At 38.5% G+C, this 17,533-nt stretch overlaps 1 protein-coding gene across 1 annotated transcript; it reads right to left on the bottom strand.

Annotated features, from left to right (window-relative positions):
• Positions 1–211: 211 nt before the first annotated feature.
• LOC115219123 (growth arrest and DNA damage-inducible proteins-interacting protein 1-like) lies at positions 212–8,575 on the bottom strand. Its single transcript, XM_029789200.2, is given in 3 exon segments — positions 212–432; positions 435–610; positions 8,080–8,575. Coding segments are annotated over 3 exon segments (744 nt in total). The 5' UTR covers positions 8,535–8,575; the 3' UTR covers positions 212–319.
• Positions 8,576–17,533: the final 8,958 nt, after the last annotated feature.

Here is a 17,533-nt window from a genome sequence, read left to right as displayed (position 1 = left end):
CCCCGTCACTTAGCGGTTCGGCAAAAGAGAAACCGATAGAATAAGTACTGGGCTTACAAAAGAATAAGTCCCGGGGTCGAGTTGCTCGATTAAAGGCGGTGCTCCAGCATGGCCGCAGTCAAATGACTGAAACAAGGAAAAGAGTAAAGAGTAAGGATTACTTATGACATATTAATTTGAACGCTAAAGGGTTAAACAATAACAACACATCTTTAGTTTCCTTTTTTCCTTTTTATTTTTGTTCAATAAATAAATGCAAGTCCTAATTACATGATTCAACACAGAACACGTTTCAAACATTTTATAAAATATATTTAATTTAAGATCCTTTATCGCCCATCGATAACCTGGCAGTAACTTTTGCCAATCTCTCAGCTTTCTTCCGTTGTTTTGCTGCTTTCTTTTCTGCAGCTTCTTTCTCAGCCAACATTGCTTGAATTTTTCGTCACGTGGGTCTACTGAATAACCAAAGTATGCTCGTGCCTCTTCAAGAAGCTTGGCTTTCTTTTCTTCCTGCTTCTTCTGTAACAGTTCTTTCTGTTCAGTCTGCTTATGAAATTCGGCAATCAACTTTGGCATAGCCTTCATATTGTCTTTGATTCTCTGCTCTCTGTAAAGGATAAACAAATAACAGAATTAAATCACAGAATATAAAAACAAAAATATCTATGTAAAAAAAATCTTAATCCTAAAGATTTAAATTCATCATCATCATCATCGTTTAACGTCCGCTTTCCATGCTAGCATGGGTTGAACAGTTCGACCGGAGATCTGGGAAGCCAGAAGGCTGCACCAGGCTCCAGTCTGATCTGGCAGTGTTTTTACAGCTGGACGCCCTTCCTAACGCCAACCACTCCGTGAGTGTAGTGGGTGCTTTTTACGTGCCAGGCGAGGCTCGCAACGGCCACAATCGGATTGGTGCATTTTACGTGCCACCGGCACGGAAGCCAGTCAAGGTGGGACTGGCATCGGCCACGTTCACATGGTGCTTTTTACATGCCACCGGCACAGGGATCACAACTGCAGTTTCCATTGATTTTGATGTTGGTGTACTTGACTCAATGGATCTCCTCGAGCACAGGGTCGAAATGGTGTTTCTTCACTTGCCACCTGCACAGGAGTCAGTCCAGTGGTCCTGGCAACTGCCTGGTGCCAGTCATAGGATTGGTTCAATTTCGATTCCGATTTTGATTATAACAGTGAAAACTACATTGCCTTTCATCCTGCCAAGACCAAGACCTGGGTTCTGTGTTAAACTTTTGAAAGTGGTATTCTAGCATAGCCACAATCCAATGGCAGTTAAGATAGTAAAAATAAATTTTAAATCAAAAATACTTAATGGAAATTTAATAGCAGGAATATGGTTCTATGGTTAAGAAGCTCACTTTGCAACCACATAGTTTCAGACTCAGTCCCACTGTGTGGAACCATGGGCAAGTGTCTTCAACTATAGCTCTGAATTTGTTAGACAGAAGCTGTTTGAAAGCCAATTCTAAATATATATATATATTAGAACCGAAGAGATGGTGTTGTGGATTTCCACCTCGGCATCCGAAACTCAGAGTTTTATCTTGGCTATTGAATAATTGTCACATATTATTTTACAGATAAATTTCCTCTATTTACATAATATTGAGGTCTCTTTCTTTCTTTTGTTATCTTACAGTTTTTATCAATATATATATATATTTAGAATTATCCATGCAGTGCCATATAAAACCACCCAGCACACTCTGTAAAGCAGTTGGCATTAGGAAGGGCATCCAGCCATAGAAACCATGCCAAAATAAGACTGGAATTTGGTCCAGCTCTCTGGCTTGCCAGCTCTGGTCAAGCTGTCCAACTCATACCAGCACGGACAATGGACATTAAATGATGATGATGATGATAAACTAACTAGAAACAAAAAGACAGGGTGGTTACAGCTGTAATATTTTTCATTATTTTATAAGTCTGCTTGATCAGGACTCAACAGAATGGCTGAATGTAATGTCTTTTATCTCACTAAGACGCTCTTAAAAATAATGTATAGCCCTGGTCACATACTCTTACTCTCTCTTTTACTTGTTTCAGTCATTTGACTGCGGCCATGCTGGAGCACCGCCTTTAGTCGAGCAAATTGACCCCGGGACTTATTCTTTGTAAGCCCAGTACTTATTCTATCGATCTCCTTTGCCGAACCGCTAAGTGACGGGGACACCAGCATCGGTTGTCAAGCAATGCTAGGGGGACAAACACACACACATACATATATATATATATACATATAAACGACAGGCTCCTTTCAGTTTCCGTCTACCAAATCCACTCACAAGGCATTGGTCGGCCCGGGGCTATAGCAGAAGACACTTGCCCAAGATGCCACGCAGTGGGACTGAACCCGGAACCATGTGGTTGGTTAGCAAGCTACTTACCACACAGCCACTCCTGCGCCTAGTGTTAAAAACAAATATGATCTTTTCCCATTAACTTTTACTAAAGAAGACTTCAGGATAGGTTATGGGTCAAGTTTAGTGAGTCAGGGTTTCAAGGATGAAGAAATGACCAATGGAGAAACCACACATGAAGTGATATTGTGAAGAGTTGTCCAATTAATGACACAAGAAAGTAAATTAGTTGTAATGATGGAGATGGCTATGAAGATATTCTCTGGGTTAGTGATGTCTGTTGATGTTTCATCAACAGGTAGGAGTGGCTGTGTGGTAAGTAGCTTGCATAGGAGTGGCTGTGTGCTAAGTAGCTAGCGTACAAACTACATGGTTCCAGGTTCAGTCCCACTGCATGGCACCTTGGGCAAGTGTCTTCTACTATAGCCTCGGGCCGACCAAAGCCTTGTGAGTGGATTTGGTAGACGGAAACTGAAAGAAGCCTGTCGTATATATGTATATACATGTATATGTGTGTGTATGTCTGTGTGTCTGTGTTTGTCCCCCCAACATCGCTTGACAACTGATGCTGGTGTGTTTACGTCCCCGTAACTTAGCGGTTTGGCAAAAGAGACCGATAGAATAAGTACTAGGATTACAAAGAATAAGTCCTGGGGTTGATTCGTTTGAATAAAGGCGGTGCTCCAGCATGGCCACAGTCAAATGACTAAAACGAGTAAAGAGTAGGTAAATCACTTAAATACTTATTAAAGAGCGGAAATTTTGGAGGAGTGGAATAGAAGATTACTTCGACTCTAGTACTTGACTAGTACTTCATTTTATCAACCTCGGAAGAATTAAAGGTAAAATCAACCTTGGCAGGACTAGAACTCAGGACAGAATAGAAACAAACAATGCAAAGTATTTTACTCAATGTTCTGATGATTCACAGCCCTTAAAACATTCAAATAATAAATGCAGAAGTGAAATGGTTCAATGGATAAGATAATTTGATTGTGAGGTAGTAGGGCTTTGGTCAGCCCGAGGCTATAGTAGAAGACACTTGCCCAAGGTGCCATGCAGTGGGACTGAACCCGGAACCATGTAGTTCGTAAGCAAGCTACTTACCACACAGCCACTCCTACCTGTTGATGAAACACAAAAGACATCACTAACCCAGAGAATATCTTCATAGCCGTCTCCATCATTACAACTAATTTACTTTCTTGTGTCATTAATTGGACAACTCTTCACAATATCACTTCATGTGTGGTTTCTCCATTGGTCATTTCTTCATCCTCGAAACCCTGACTCACTAAATTTGACCCATAACCTATCCTGAAGTCTTCTTTAGTAAAAGTTAATGGGAAAAGATCATATTTGTTTTTAACACTAGGCGCAGGAGTGGCTGTGTGGTAAGTAGCTTGCTAACCAACCACATGGTTCCGGGTTCAGTCCCACTGCGTGGCATCTTGGGCAAGTGTCTTCTGCTATAGCTCCGGGCCGACCAATGCCTTGTGAGTGGATTTGGTAGACGGAAACTGAAAGAAGCCTGTCGTATATATGTGTATATATATATATATATGTATATATGTGTGTATATATATATATATATATATATATATATATATATGTATGTGTGTGTGTGTGTTTGTCTCCCTAGCGTTTCTGTGTCAAACAGAATAGGTTTTCTACAGTGCTTGAGTGTTTTTCTCCCTTCAAGAGATACTGAATCATCTGGGAAAGTTATTTATGATAAACTGCATACCTCCTATACATACAAGAGAAAGGATTAGGGTTAAGTTTTCCCTTTCTTAGCTTTACAGAACCTGGAGGTAAATTACAACTGCATGAGAAGACCTCCTTGTTTTGTTGACGGGACAATAAAATATCTAGACAGATGAAAGGTCATTCGGAGTTTTCTATCCTCAGTTGAGTTCCAGATTATCTTTGCAATTTCGGCTGGTTATACTTGAGATTGCTCCAATCTGGCCAGCCCCAAGGATAAACTAAGCTAAGAGCATTAGATTCCTTGGAAGAAAGCAGCGAATCTATACGAAAACAAGGATGGAAAAAAACAGAGAAATGTGACATAAATACAAATGCAATTAACAGGACATAACAACAGGTGTCTTTCGACTAAGGACGAATTAAATTAAGCTGGCGTGTGTGGAAGTAAAGCCTTACGGTAGGGACATAAGGTTTGACAGGCACAAGGAGGAATACAGATGGTAGTCAAACCAAGAAAGAAAGGTCAGGCCTGGCCAAACACCAGTCATGTGGGGGAGAAGAGAGAGAGGTAAGGCAGAGGGATGGAAGGATTAAGGAGGGGTGAGAGAAAAATGAAAGAGACACAATGAAGTGAAAGAGGAGGGAAAGTGAGCAAGAAGAGAAGGGGAACGAAAGAACGAAGAGTGGAATGAACGAAGTGTGAAAGGGCTGATAGAAAGAAGGAAAGAATGAAAGAATACATAGAGTATATATATACATATCTTTTAAATTTGCTTAGGGGAAATGTTTTGAATATGCAAATAAAGCTCCTATTCTATTATGCCAGCCACTTTCTAATGATGCTGACTGACGAACCAGTTTTTCGGGGTTGCATCGAAATATATCCTACATTACCAATATAAGGTAGGATCATCATCATCGTCGTTTAACGTCTGCTTTCCATGCTAGCATAGGTTGGATGGTTTGACTGCGGGCTGGCAAACCAGATGGCTGCACCAAGCTCCAGTCTTGATTTGGCAGAGTTTCTACAGCTGGATGCCCTTCCTAACGCCAACCACTCCGAGAGTGTAGTGGGTGCTTTTACGTGCCACCGGCACGGGGGCTAGCCAGGCGGTACTGGCAACGATCTCGCTCGAAGTTTTTACACATGCCAACGGCACAAGTGCCAGTAAGGCGATGCTGGTAACGATCCCGCTCGAATGGTGCCTCCTACATGCCACCAGCAGGGAAGCCAGTTAGCTGCTCTGGCAACAATCATGCTCAGATGGTGCTCAAGTGCCAGTAAGGCGAGGCTGGCAACGATCACGCTCGTAGGATAAATATAATAACATTAAACCTTGGATGGAATTCATAAACATTTAATGCATTACTACATGTGTTTCCACAAACCACATGTCTCTTAAGATCCCAGTCCATATTCCTGGGATGATTACAGTCTGTAGTATCCGTGGATATTGGGTTGATCACTTCATGGATTAATTTCTCCAGATGACATCACATTAATGAATGTACATTATATATATATATATATATATATATTGTTATATTTCGGAATGGTCATATTGCCAGTTTAGCCAATAAAAACACACACACTATATATTTGGTGTTATTTTGCTTCAGTGTTATTTATTTTTTACATTAATCTTAATCTTATTTCGGCCAGAGTTCTTTCGTATATATATATATATATATATATATATATATATATATATATAATATATATATATATATATATATATATATATATATATATATATAGGCGAGAGTGGCTGTGTGGTAAGTAGATTGTTTACGAACCATATGGTTCCGGGTTCAGACCCACTGCGTGGCACCTTGGGCAAGTGTCTTCTACTATAGCCTCGGGTCGACCAAAGCCTTGTGAGTGGGTTTGGTAGACGGAAACTGAAAGAAGCCCGTCGTATATATGTATATATGTGTGTATGTATATGTTTGTGTCTGTGTTTGTCCCCCCAACATCACTTGACAACCGATGCTGGTGTGTTTACGTCACCGTAACTTAGCGGTTCGGCAAAAGAGACCGATAGAATAAGTACTAGGCTTACAAAGAATTTGTCCTGGGGTCGATTTGCTCGACTAAAGGCGATGCTCCAGCATGGCCACAGTCAAATGACTGAAACAAGTAAAAAAAAAAAGTATATATATATATACTTATACGGTGTGTTTGTGTGTGTATGTGTGTGTATATATATATATATGTATATATATATATATATATATATATATATATATATTATATATATATATAAAATGCATAAATAAGTGTTTAATAATCGTGAAGACAAATTTTGGGAAGCGGTTTGGCATTATTTCGTTTTTGGATTTGGTTTGCAAGATTCTTTATATGAGTTCGTGTGTTGAAGCATATTCTGTTGTGTCTGGGGAGTCATTCTCTTTTAATGCCTTATTATTTAACACACTCATCGGTAAAATTTACACTTATTTCTTAAAAAAAATAAAATAAATAAGTGGAAATTTTACCGGTGAGTGTGTTAAATAATAAGGCACTAAAAGAGAATGATTCTTCCCAGACACAACAGAATGATGGATTACCTCCCTTGAATTCAATATTTATGTCACGAGGGGTCACACACACAATTCTAAAACAGCCTCACCAAAACTGTGTCAAGACGAGAAAGCAACCAAGGTCAATGTTTAGGGGTCATTAAACCTTATTTCTTAAGCTCGATGTCACTTTCGATAAAATTTAGTTTCATATTTCTATTGTTACAATTGGGGCGGGAATATAAAAACTCAACAGGAATAAATAGAAATGAATGGCCTAGTTACTAAAATGCGATATTACAAAATAAATGGTTATATATATATATATATATATATATATATATATATATATTGCTTGCAAGGGGCCTTAACTGGTAGTTTGCCGATTCAGGTTTATAGAATCAATGAATTAAGAGAACTACCTGAATGCACATGAAGTTTACTAAACATCTTTAATAGTAATAATTAGCGACAAGGTACTACTTGAGAACAGCGGTCCAGGTGCGTGCACTCGCGCTAGCTAGTCGTGACTAGTCGATCTTTACTTTGTGTTTTTGTGTGTTATTTACTTTGTTTAATAAATACCCACATAATATATACGGTACTACTTGAGAACAGCGGTCCCGGTGCGTGCACTCGCGCTAGCTAGTCGTGACTAGTCGATCCTTACTTTGTGTTTTTGTGTTATTTACTTTGTTTAATAAATTATTTACTTTGTGTAAAAAAATTATTCATTTTGTGTTTTATTTACTTTGCTAAGGTAGTCGTTGTAGGATCGACTAGTCACGACTAGCAAGCGCGAATTCTATAACTGCAGCATCCTTTGGAATTGCTTGTGTTATTGCATGGTCAAAAGATGAATGAATCATTCCAGTAAATATATATATATACACAAACAAACGCTCGTGATTGTATATATTATGTCAATGTTGATACTTGCGAAATTGAGAAATAACAGAAACTAATTACAGTGGTCCCGGTGCGCGCACTCGCGCTAGTTAGTCGTAAGTAGTCGATCTAGATCTTACAATTTTTTAAACTAAGTAAATAAATTATTTTTATAAACAAACTAAGGTTAGAGTTAGGTTTAAAAAGTCGTTGTAGGATCGACTACTTACGACTAGCTAGCGCAGATGCGCGAGTGCGCGCACCGGGACCACTGTTCGCTAGTAGTACCTTACAGCAGTATATTATTATAGTCTGGTTCTATACAGAGCATAAAAAAATCGTGTTTGTAAACTCAAAATGCACAAACATATATATATACTGTGTGCACTTTGCGTGAATGTCTAAAACAAAGAAACTATAAGACACGGTGGTTATAGCCGGAAGGACTTTGAATATCATCAAATTCGTTCGTTAAGGGCTGACATAGAACTAAAATAACATGAAAAACTATATAACGTTTTCAATTTCTACAGAAAAAAAAGTACGGAATAACCTTTGTTTAATTAATTACCTTAATTTCACTTTTTCTTCTTGTGCCTCTTTTTCCACTCTCAATTTATCCAACATGACATGAACAGGTACTTCATATTTCGCTTGTTCTTCAATTAGTTCTCGCATTTCTGCTTTTGATGGCCACATAGAGGCCGGATCGAGGTTGGAGCTGCTTCCAAAGTTAGCAAATATTCGCCTGCGATAATGCTTCTTATTGTCAGATTCCCTTTCACCAAAATTCGGAGGAAATTCATTGTATAGTTTTGCTTTGAGAACGGGAGAAAGGTTTGAGACATCACGAATTCGATTCAGTTCATCGGTATCTATTTCTTCATCTAATAAACGAGGTTCAGAAGTCGTTACTTCAGTACTGTAGCGAAACAAGGAACAGTCAGGTAACCGCACCTGTTTGAACTGTAAGCTCCTTATGTCTCCTTTGACCGCATGGAAAAGTCGACCAGGCAGGGTCGCCATTTTGCTATTCCTTTTAAACTTCACACATTTTTTTTTATTCGATGAGAGTAACCTCCCTTGGTAGGTTAATGTCAGCCAAGCATTCTCTCTCTCTTTCTGTGTGCCCGTGCGTATATATCTTGTTTCAGTCATTTGATTATGGCCATGCTGGGGCACCGCCTCGAAGGGTTTCAGCTGAATGTATCGACCCCAGGGCTTAATTTCTTTTTACATACATACATACATACATATATATATATATATATATATATTATATATATATATATATATATATATATATATATTATATATATATATATAATAATAATAATAATAATAATAATAATATGAGGGAATATTATTCCAAACTTATACTAGATGTATACGTTTTATTTATTATTTTGCACATTACTTAATCACCGTTATATGTTTTATCTTATATTCAATCTTTCTATAATATGTAATTTTTCTAAATGGCATAATTTAATTTTTCATTATTGAATTGATAAAAGATGTTTTTTTTTCTAATTTATATATATATATATATATATATATATCATCACGTGACTGACCAGTCCATCAGATGTAGTTACACATCGCTGGTCACAATGCGTTCGCATTCATTTAGCCTTCGAATGACGCCACCCCGCTGGCTAAGCGAGCAGGCCAACAGAAGAAAGAGTGGGAGAAAGAGTGGTGAAAGAGTACAACAGGGATCACCACCACCCCCTGCCGGAGCCTCGTGGAGCTTTTAGGTGTTTTCGCTCAATAAACACTCACAACAGGGAATCGAAACCGCGAGTCCGCTGCCCTAACCACTAGGCCATTGCGCCTCCACACACACACACACACACACACACACACACACACACATATATATATATATATATATATATATATATATATATAGGCACAACTTCACAAGCCAGCCCCATACTTAACTCGTCCTGTCGAAAGACCCTTGTCCTACGTCCTGGTTTTGTTTTGTTGTTTATTTCTTATTTTTACCGTTATTGTTTTTACGTTTTTGTATTCTTATTGGTGTCACGTATTCTGTATTTTTGTTCGTGTACTTCGTTCGTTTTCCGTCCTCGTGTTGTATACATTCGAAGCTTTCTTCCAGGGGATCTAATGCGCTTGGCTTAGATTTCCCTTGGCGGGCTGGCCATATCGGAGCAATCTCAAGATTAATCAGCCGAAATTGCTAAGATGATCTGGTTCTTGACTGATGACTGAGGGCTTCGAATGTCCGTCCTGTGGTTCTTGTGTCGTCTCTGTGGTGTTTCATGTTCTTGTCCATGTCTGTAATTATTTTTACTGTTTACCTATATATATATATATATATATATATATATATAAATATATAAGAAAACGGAGAGTTAATTATGAATGCTTATTTTAGTGGTATCATGTTAAGCACAATAAAATATATCAAACTAGCAGAGATACCCAGCGTTGCCCGGTTTACATTCAATTGAAGAATTAGACTTTTCTGTTATATTTTCTGTAATGAACTGGAATATCTATGTTTCGAATTTCATCAAAATTGCAGATGAGGGTTATTTCCCTCTTTACACACCCTAAAAAATTGTAATCATGACACATGTATCCCATACTACTGATTTTTATGCATAGATTCCAAAATTCCTGTCTTATAGAACCTGTTAAAAGGATTTTGCTCCTGAAAAATGAAGGTCATGGAGCTCTAAAATGTGGGAGTTAAGGCCCCTGTTGGGGGTGGGCATTTTAATGTCAACCAGAGAATTGTTGAGAATCTTTATAACTTTCTTTGAAATAGGAAATATATGTATGTTCACTGGGTTTGTAAAAAAGAGCAAAGCTACAGGAAACGAAAAGACGAATGATCACAATAAGCAGTCAGCTACAGTACCCAAGTCGTTACCACTCCCAATGTAGGATTCCTCACCATCCAGGTGACAGGCACAGCCGTAAGATGCATTACGAATGTATAGCAATTGGAAGAGCGTGACCCAACTGAAATAAACATTAACAACTGTGTGATGTGAGGGCTAAGGAGAAATGAAAGTGTCACCTCTGGAGTTTGCAAATGACCACTGTACTGATATGTAACTGGACAGAATAAATTTACAATCTATAAATGTCTTCGAATAACCAGTCACTCACCTGGGAAGGCCTTGAAATTAATGTTACCATCTGGGGACTATGTGTGACCCAGTGATAATAAAAAGACTGAAAGGAGGTCTGCAACCAAATAACTTTACTCAACTCTTTGCAACTGAATTAGTGGAGGCAAAGATACCTCATTTACTCGTCAATTTATGCACCACACAGCAGAAATCACAATGTAGGTGTATGTCAAAGCAAACTGTTACGCTGTTGTACCATTGAATTACAAATAATACTCATCTTTTATGCTCGGGTAACCCTACAGCTTCCAAGAGCATAGCTGTATTCGTTTTTGCTTAGATAAAATGACAAAATTGTGGGTGTTAAGTCCCCATGGAGGGGTCCTTCTAACTTGTAAGATGATGAAATTTTATAAATATTACTTCATTTGTAACTAATATCTATGGTTAAACTGAAATCATCTGACATTACAATAGCGATGTTTTTGTTTCACTTTTAACACGTAATACTGAAATAGTAGGGAAGATATGATATTGCTGTGGGCTCGCCCTAGGCAGAAAGTTAAAAATTATTTTTGCCCATGACACTACATGGACCCTAAGTAAAGCGTGTGTAAAATTTTAATTAAATTGGTTGAGCAGTTCTTAAGTTTTAGGGATTCATAGTGGAGAAGATATGATATTGCTGTGGGTTCGCCCTAGGCAGAAAGTTAAAATTTATTTTGCCCATGACACTCCATGGACCCTAAGTAAGGCATGTGTAAAATTTGAATGAAATTAGTTGTGTAGTTCTTAAGTTTTAGAGATTCACATAGACAGACATACAGACACACATTCTCAGTTTTATATATATAGATAAGTGAATACAAATGAAATTTAAAGGAACATATAATTATTATAATAAAATAAGCATTAGAAGGCCTACACGTATTTCAATCTAGTCGCTAGGTAAACAGGACTTCGGATCTGCAGGATACGAACCATATTAAGAGTTAATATAGAATGTAAATTATATTGCTTATCCATATATATTGAGAAAATTCTCCCAGTATATCTGCGATTATACCAGTGGATCTCTGGATTTTATAGTCTCTAAGGAAGATATTACATCCTCGATTTGACTACATATACACATACACACCTACGCGCGCGCACACCACACACACACACACACACACACACACACAAATATATATACGACAGAATTCTTTCAGTTTCCATCTACGAAATCAACTTACAAGGCTCTGGTGGGCCCGGGGCTACAGTTGGAGACATCCAAAGTGCCACGCAGTAGGACTGAAACCGGTACCATGTGGATGGGAAATAAGCTTCTTATCACACAGCCACATCTACACACACACACACACACACACACACACACACACACACACACGCGCACACACACACACACACAACACACACACATATATTTTCACATACATTTATGTAATATGTCAGGTCGCTGTTGGACGCTACTGGTAACATTTAACCCATTACGACCTGACGCATAGTAAGGTCGTCGGAGGCTAAACTGGCAACCCCATGAAGCTTGCTTGGTGAAGAGGGTGATTGTTGGACATCCTGCAGGACGAAAAGTAAGACCTGTCAAAGGGCGGAAGAGCTTGAGCGGTCAACGGCCATCCAACAATATGTGTACATCTGTATGTATACATGTATGTATACGTGGGGGCGTGGAAATACCTGGATTGGTGCCCAGGCGGGCGATTGGCCTACTAGGTGTGGGAGGCCACTCTGTTGTTGCCACAATTTCTCTCTAAGAGAGGGAAAATCGGAAAGAAAACCTGCGATACTGACAATATTCGGTAGGGTAGACTAGATCTTCTTTTCGAGTTTATGTTGTCCATGTTCAGGGAGTGAGATTAGATTTGTACAAATCTTTTCCCCACTATAAAAACTCCTCATGCACTGGCATATATGCTGAACTATTGAGAAATATGCAGTTACTCTATACAGTTTACAAGTTCAGGTTTATACCGGTAATTATTGGGGCACTGGGATGTGTAATACATTGCCTAAATACCAATCTTGAGAAATTAGGCTTCTTAGAACCAGAAAGGAGAAAACTGATTCGAAAACTACAGATCCAAAGCAACACTAGAAGTGTAAAAATCTGTAAAACTTTCCAGAAGTTTAGCATTTAAATACAGATGAGAATGTACAGATATGCAACTACATGCATGAGAATACATACATAAAACATACATACATACACACAAACACACAAACACACACACACACACACACACACACACACACACACACATACATACATACATACATACATACATACATACATACATACATACCCTGTTGTTGATGTTTAAATTCCAATGAAGGATCCTTGGATCTCGGTTAGAAACCGGCTCTTTCTCTATTGGCACGAAATCTTGAAATAAAACTGAATAATGACATATATACATATATACAAACATAATCGCACGCGCGCGCACACACACACACATATACAAACATACATACATACATACATATATAATGCCGCTCTCAGCAACAAATGTACCGGCGTAGAGGGTCGTCTAAAACGTGCTTTTGAAAATTTTCTTCTGCGACTATGGACCAAAAACTGAAGAAAGAAAGAAAGGAATTCAATTTCATTCCTTAATCGTGGCTGAAGTCACTACAGTTGGCAAAAGTACCTATTGCCTTAGATACTGCCACTGAAAGGATCACAAATACTTGGTCTACAATCATCACTCTCGTGGCAGAAAAACGACTAGAGTTAGGGTTATAACTATTTCAAAAGATATATTCCAAGCGATTGTCTGTCTGTCTGTACTTCGATTTAATTTGGTTCTAAATCCACTGTCATTTCGCTTATGAAAATCCACTTTACTCTTTTACTCTTTTACTTGTTTCAGTCATTTGACCGTGGCCATGCTGGAGCACCACCTTTTAGTCGAGCAAATCAACCGCAGGACTTATTCTTTGTAAGCCTAGTACTTATTCTATCGGTCTCTTTTGCTGAACCGCTAAGTTACGGGGACGTAAACACACCAGCATCGGTTGTCAAGCGATGTTGGGGGGGGGACAAACACAGACACACAAACATATACACATACACATACATACATATATATATACATATATATACATATATACGACGGGCTTCTTTCAGTTTCCGTCTACCAAATCCACTCACAAGGCTTTGGTGGGCCCGAGGCTATAGCAGAAGACACTTACCCAAGGCGCCACGCAGTGGGACTGAACCCGGAACCATGTGGTTCGTAAGCAAGCTGCTTACCACACAGCCACTCCTACGCCTGTTTACGTCCTAGTCTCCGATAGCAAGAACCACTAATGTAACCTATAGCTTCTTCGTGGACCATATATAAAGTGCTATGCTTAAAGTTTTTGCAATGCTGAAAAACAGCTCAACTTAATCACACCATTCTCTGCTGACATAAGGATGAGAAATGTCCATATCTTTATATATAAAATTGAAGTTGTGTGTGTGAGACTCTGTCTCCTCCGATTTAGATTCCTAACTACTCCCACATTTTGCGGTGCAGTTTAACCAAAAGCGGGTATTTTATAGTCGTCATTCATATCGAGCCCTTCTGGGTATTAGTGCGCGTCTATGATGAGTCTACAATTTAAAAAAAAATTACCATAATTTTTCCGCATTTTTAATGATTTTGCTCGGGTTAGTTAAGGGAAGTAACTCTCTAAAATGCTTATATAGTTATTTCCCTTACTCACCCGAGCAACACCGGGCGATACTGCTAGTTATAAATGACTGAATATGGAAAATCTATTCCTGAATCCCCAAATCTTCGTATCAACAGTCACTCTATCTTCCTTGTTCCACTCAATAAATGCTACAAATACCTAGACATTGATGAAAATATCTTATTCCAACCTACTGTGAATGTAGCGTAACTAAAGAACATTATGCCGGACTAAAAGAGCTGATACAACAGCCAGAGCTTTCCTCTTACATGACAATCGACAATACAAGTTCATTGTATAATATATACATACGTACATACATATATACTTATATATACATATATACATATATATACATATATACATATATATACATATATACATATATACATATATATATATATATATATATATATATATATATATATATATATCACCGTGACCGACCAGGCTATCAGATGTTGCTACACATCACTAGTCACAATGCGCTTCACAATACAGCGGGGATCGCCACCACCCCTTGCCGGGCCTCGTGGAACTTTAGGTGTTTTCGCTCAATAAACACTCACAACGCCCGGTTTGGGAATCGAAACCGCGATCCTACGACCGCGAGTCTGCTGCCCTAACCACTGGGCCATATATATGCGGAGGCGCAATGGCTCAGTGGTTAGGGCAGCGGTCGTAGGATCGCGGTTTCGATTCCCAGACCGAGTGTTTATTGAGGGAAAACACCTAAAAGCTCCACGAGGCTCCGGCAGGGGGTGGTGGCGATCCCTGCTGTACTCTTTCGCCGCAACTTTCTCTCACTCTTTCTTCTGTTGGCCGGCTTGCTTAGCCAGCGGGGTGGCGTCATTTGAAGGCTAAAACAATGCGAAGCGCATTGTGACCAGCGATATGTAGCATCATCTGATAGCCTGGTCGTTCACGTGATCACGGTGATGTATAATATATATATATATATATATATATATATTCAAACATATAAGGGATGGCCATAATAGGACATCCGACTCACTAGAAAGAGCAGCTAAACTCCAAACTACTAATAGTTGTAATTCTGAAATGGAAAGGGAAATAAAAACGTTTACCCTCTCCTTTCTGGACTGTGCAGAGTTCCGGCAAACTTTTGTAAATAAAATTTATTTATTTACCACTGGCGTTGCCTCGTCAGCAGAAAAGCCAAGGACTACCATATATTCACGAGGCGGTAGCAAGCATGCCTTGAGTCTATATGCTATAAATTTTCAAAATCCACCGCATTCGCGCGGTTTACTCAACAGTAAATATAAACTGCCGATTTAATTTCAGAATTAGCCAAAAAGTCATCAATTAATAAATTTTAGGGCAGCAAAAAATTCTAGAAAAATTCTCCGCTACCAGCGGTCAAGTGAGAAAGAAAAAATAGTCAATAGACTATATAATATACATTCAAACATATAAGGGATGGCCATAACAGGACATCCGACTCACTAGAAAGAGCAGCTAAACTCCAAACCACTAATAGTTGTAATTCTGAAATGGAAAGATATATATATATATATATAAAACACATTCCCGACAAGTTTACACACAGTTTCTACCAAGTTCATGCACAAGACATTGATCGGCCTGGAGCTATAGTAGAAGAGACTTGCCTATGATGTCGGGCAATTGAACTGAACTCGAAACAGCATGGTTGCAAAGTGAACTTCTTAACACACAGTCCAACCTACTCCGCCTCTCTACCGTTTCCTGCCACCTCAATAACTTGTGCTTACGAAAGACGGCGTTAATTTGACGCATTCTTCTCTGTTAATGCCGAAGTCTTGTGGTTTCTCTTCATTTTATGCATATTTTTTTCACTCGCATATTCTTTTTTCTGTTTATTATCTACCAATGTTCTTAGTTCTTTCTTCCGTTTGGAAGAGATAAAATGATGAAAACTGATGAAAGTGAAGGAATGAATTAAAGAACCTCCCCCCCCTCCAAAGAATGTAATGAGAATGAATGATCGAATAAATAAATAACACCCATTAATATTGAAAAGGAATAAAATTTAACGCGTCGTTCAGCAATTAGCAAACAAAATTCTTACAAGCTGTGGCATTATTACTGAGAACGGAGACAACAAATAAGTCTTATCATTTTGTATTACTAATTATTTCTAAAGAGATGTTTAAAAGAAAATAGTAAAAATTTATGAATTTATGAATAATGGTTAATGTGTTAACACATTAAAATAAAATACTTTTTACACTTTACATTTAATTTTTAATTGCTTATATTCTGTGTTATGTTATTTATGTGTTGTGTTATTTAATATTTTATATTTTATAATTTACGTTTTATATCTTGTTCACAATTATTGAATGAATAAATAATGGTTTCTATCGTTTTGCAGAAAGCAACAATTTTTGAGTGGTGGAGGGGAAGACCACAACAAAATAAAACTCCATTGTGTTGATCCCGGAAGTGTGAAAACAGTACAACAACAACAAAAACAACCTCAACCACCACAACAATAATACTTTCTACTAGAGGCACACGGTTTGAAATATTTGGAAATGTGGTGTTTTTTAGGATTACATTGTCGGCAGTGTACAACTTACGTTCATCTCATCTACACGAAAGGTAAAGTTCACCTTGGCGGAATTTGAACTCAAAAAGTGAAGCCAGAAGAAATACCACTACGCGTTTTGTTTGATACTCTCTCTCTTTTACTCTTTTACTTGTTTACACAGTCATTTGACTGTGGCCATGCTGGAGCACCGCCTTTAGTCGAGCAAATCGACCCCCAGAACTTATTCTTTGTAAGCCTAGTTACTTATTTTATCGGTCTCTTTTGCCGAACCGCTAAGTGACGGGGACGTAAACACACCAGCATCGGTTGTCAAGCGATGTTGGGAGGGGGGGGGCAAACACAGACGCACAAACATATACCCATACACATACATACATATACATATATATATATATATATATATATACGACGGGCTTCTTTCAGTTTCCGTCTACCAAATCCACTCACAAGGCTTTGGTGGGCCCGAGGCTATAGTAGAAGACACTTGCCCAATGTGACACGCAGTGGGACTGAACCCGGAACCGCAAAGTTACGGGGACGTAAACACACCAGCATCGGTTGTCAAGCGATGTTGGGGCGGGGGGGGACACAAATACGGACACACACATATATATATACATACACATATATATGCCGGGCCTCTT

This window comes from Octopus sinensis, linkage group LG14 (genome assembly GCF_006345805.1).
Source record: "Octopus sinensis linkage group LG14, ASM634580v1, whole genome shotgun sequence".
In the NCBI taxonomy this organism is placed as follows: Eukaryota; Metazoa; Mollusca; class Cephalopoda; order Octopoda; family Octopodidae; genus Octopus; species Octopus sinensis.
The sequence above is the reverse complement of the archived record's forward strand: the minus strand, read 5'-3'. Positions and strand labels throughout refer to the sequence as shown.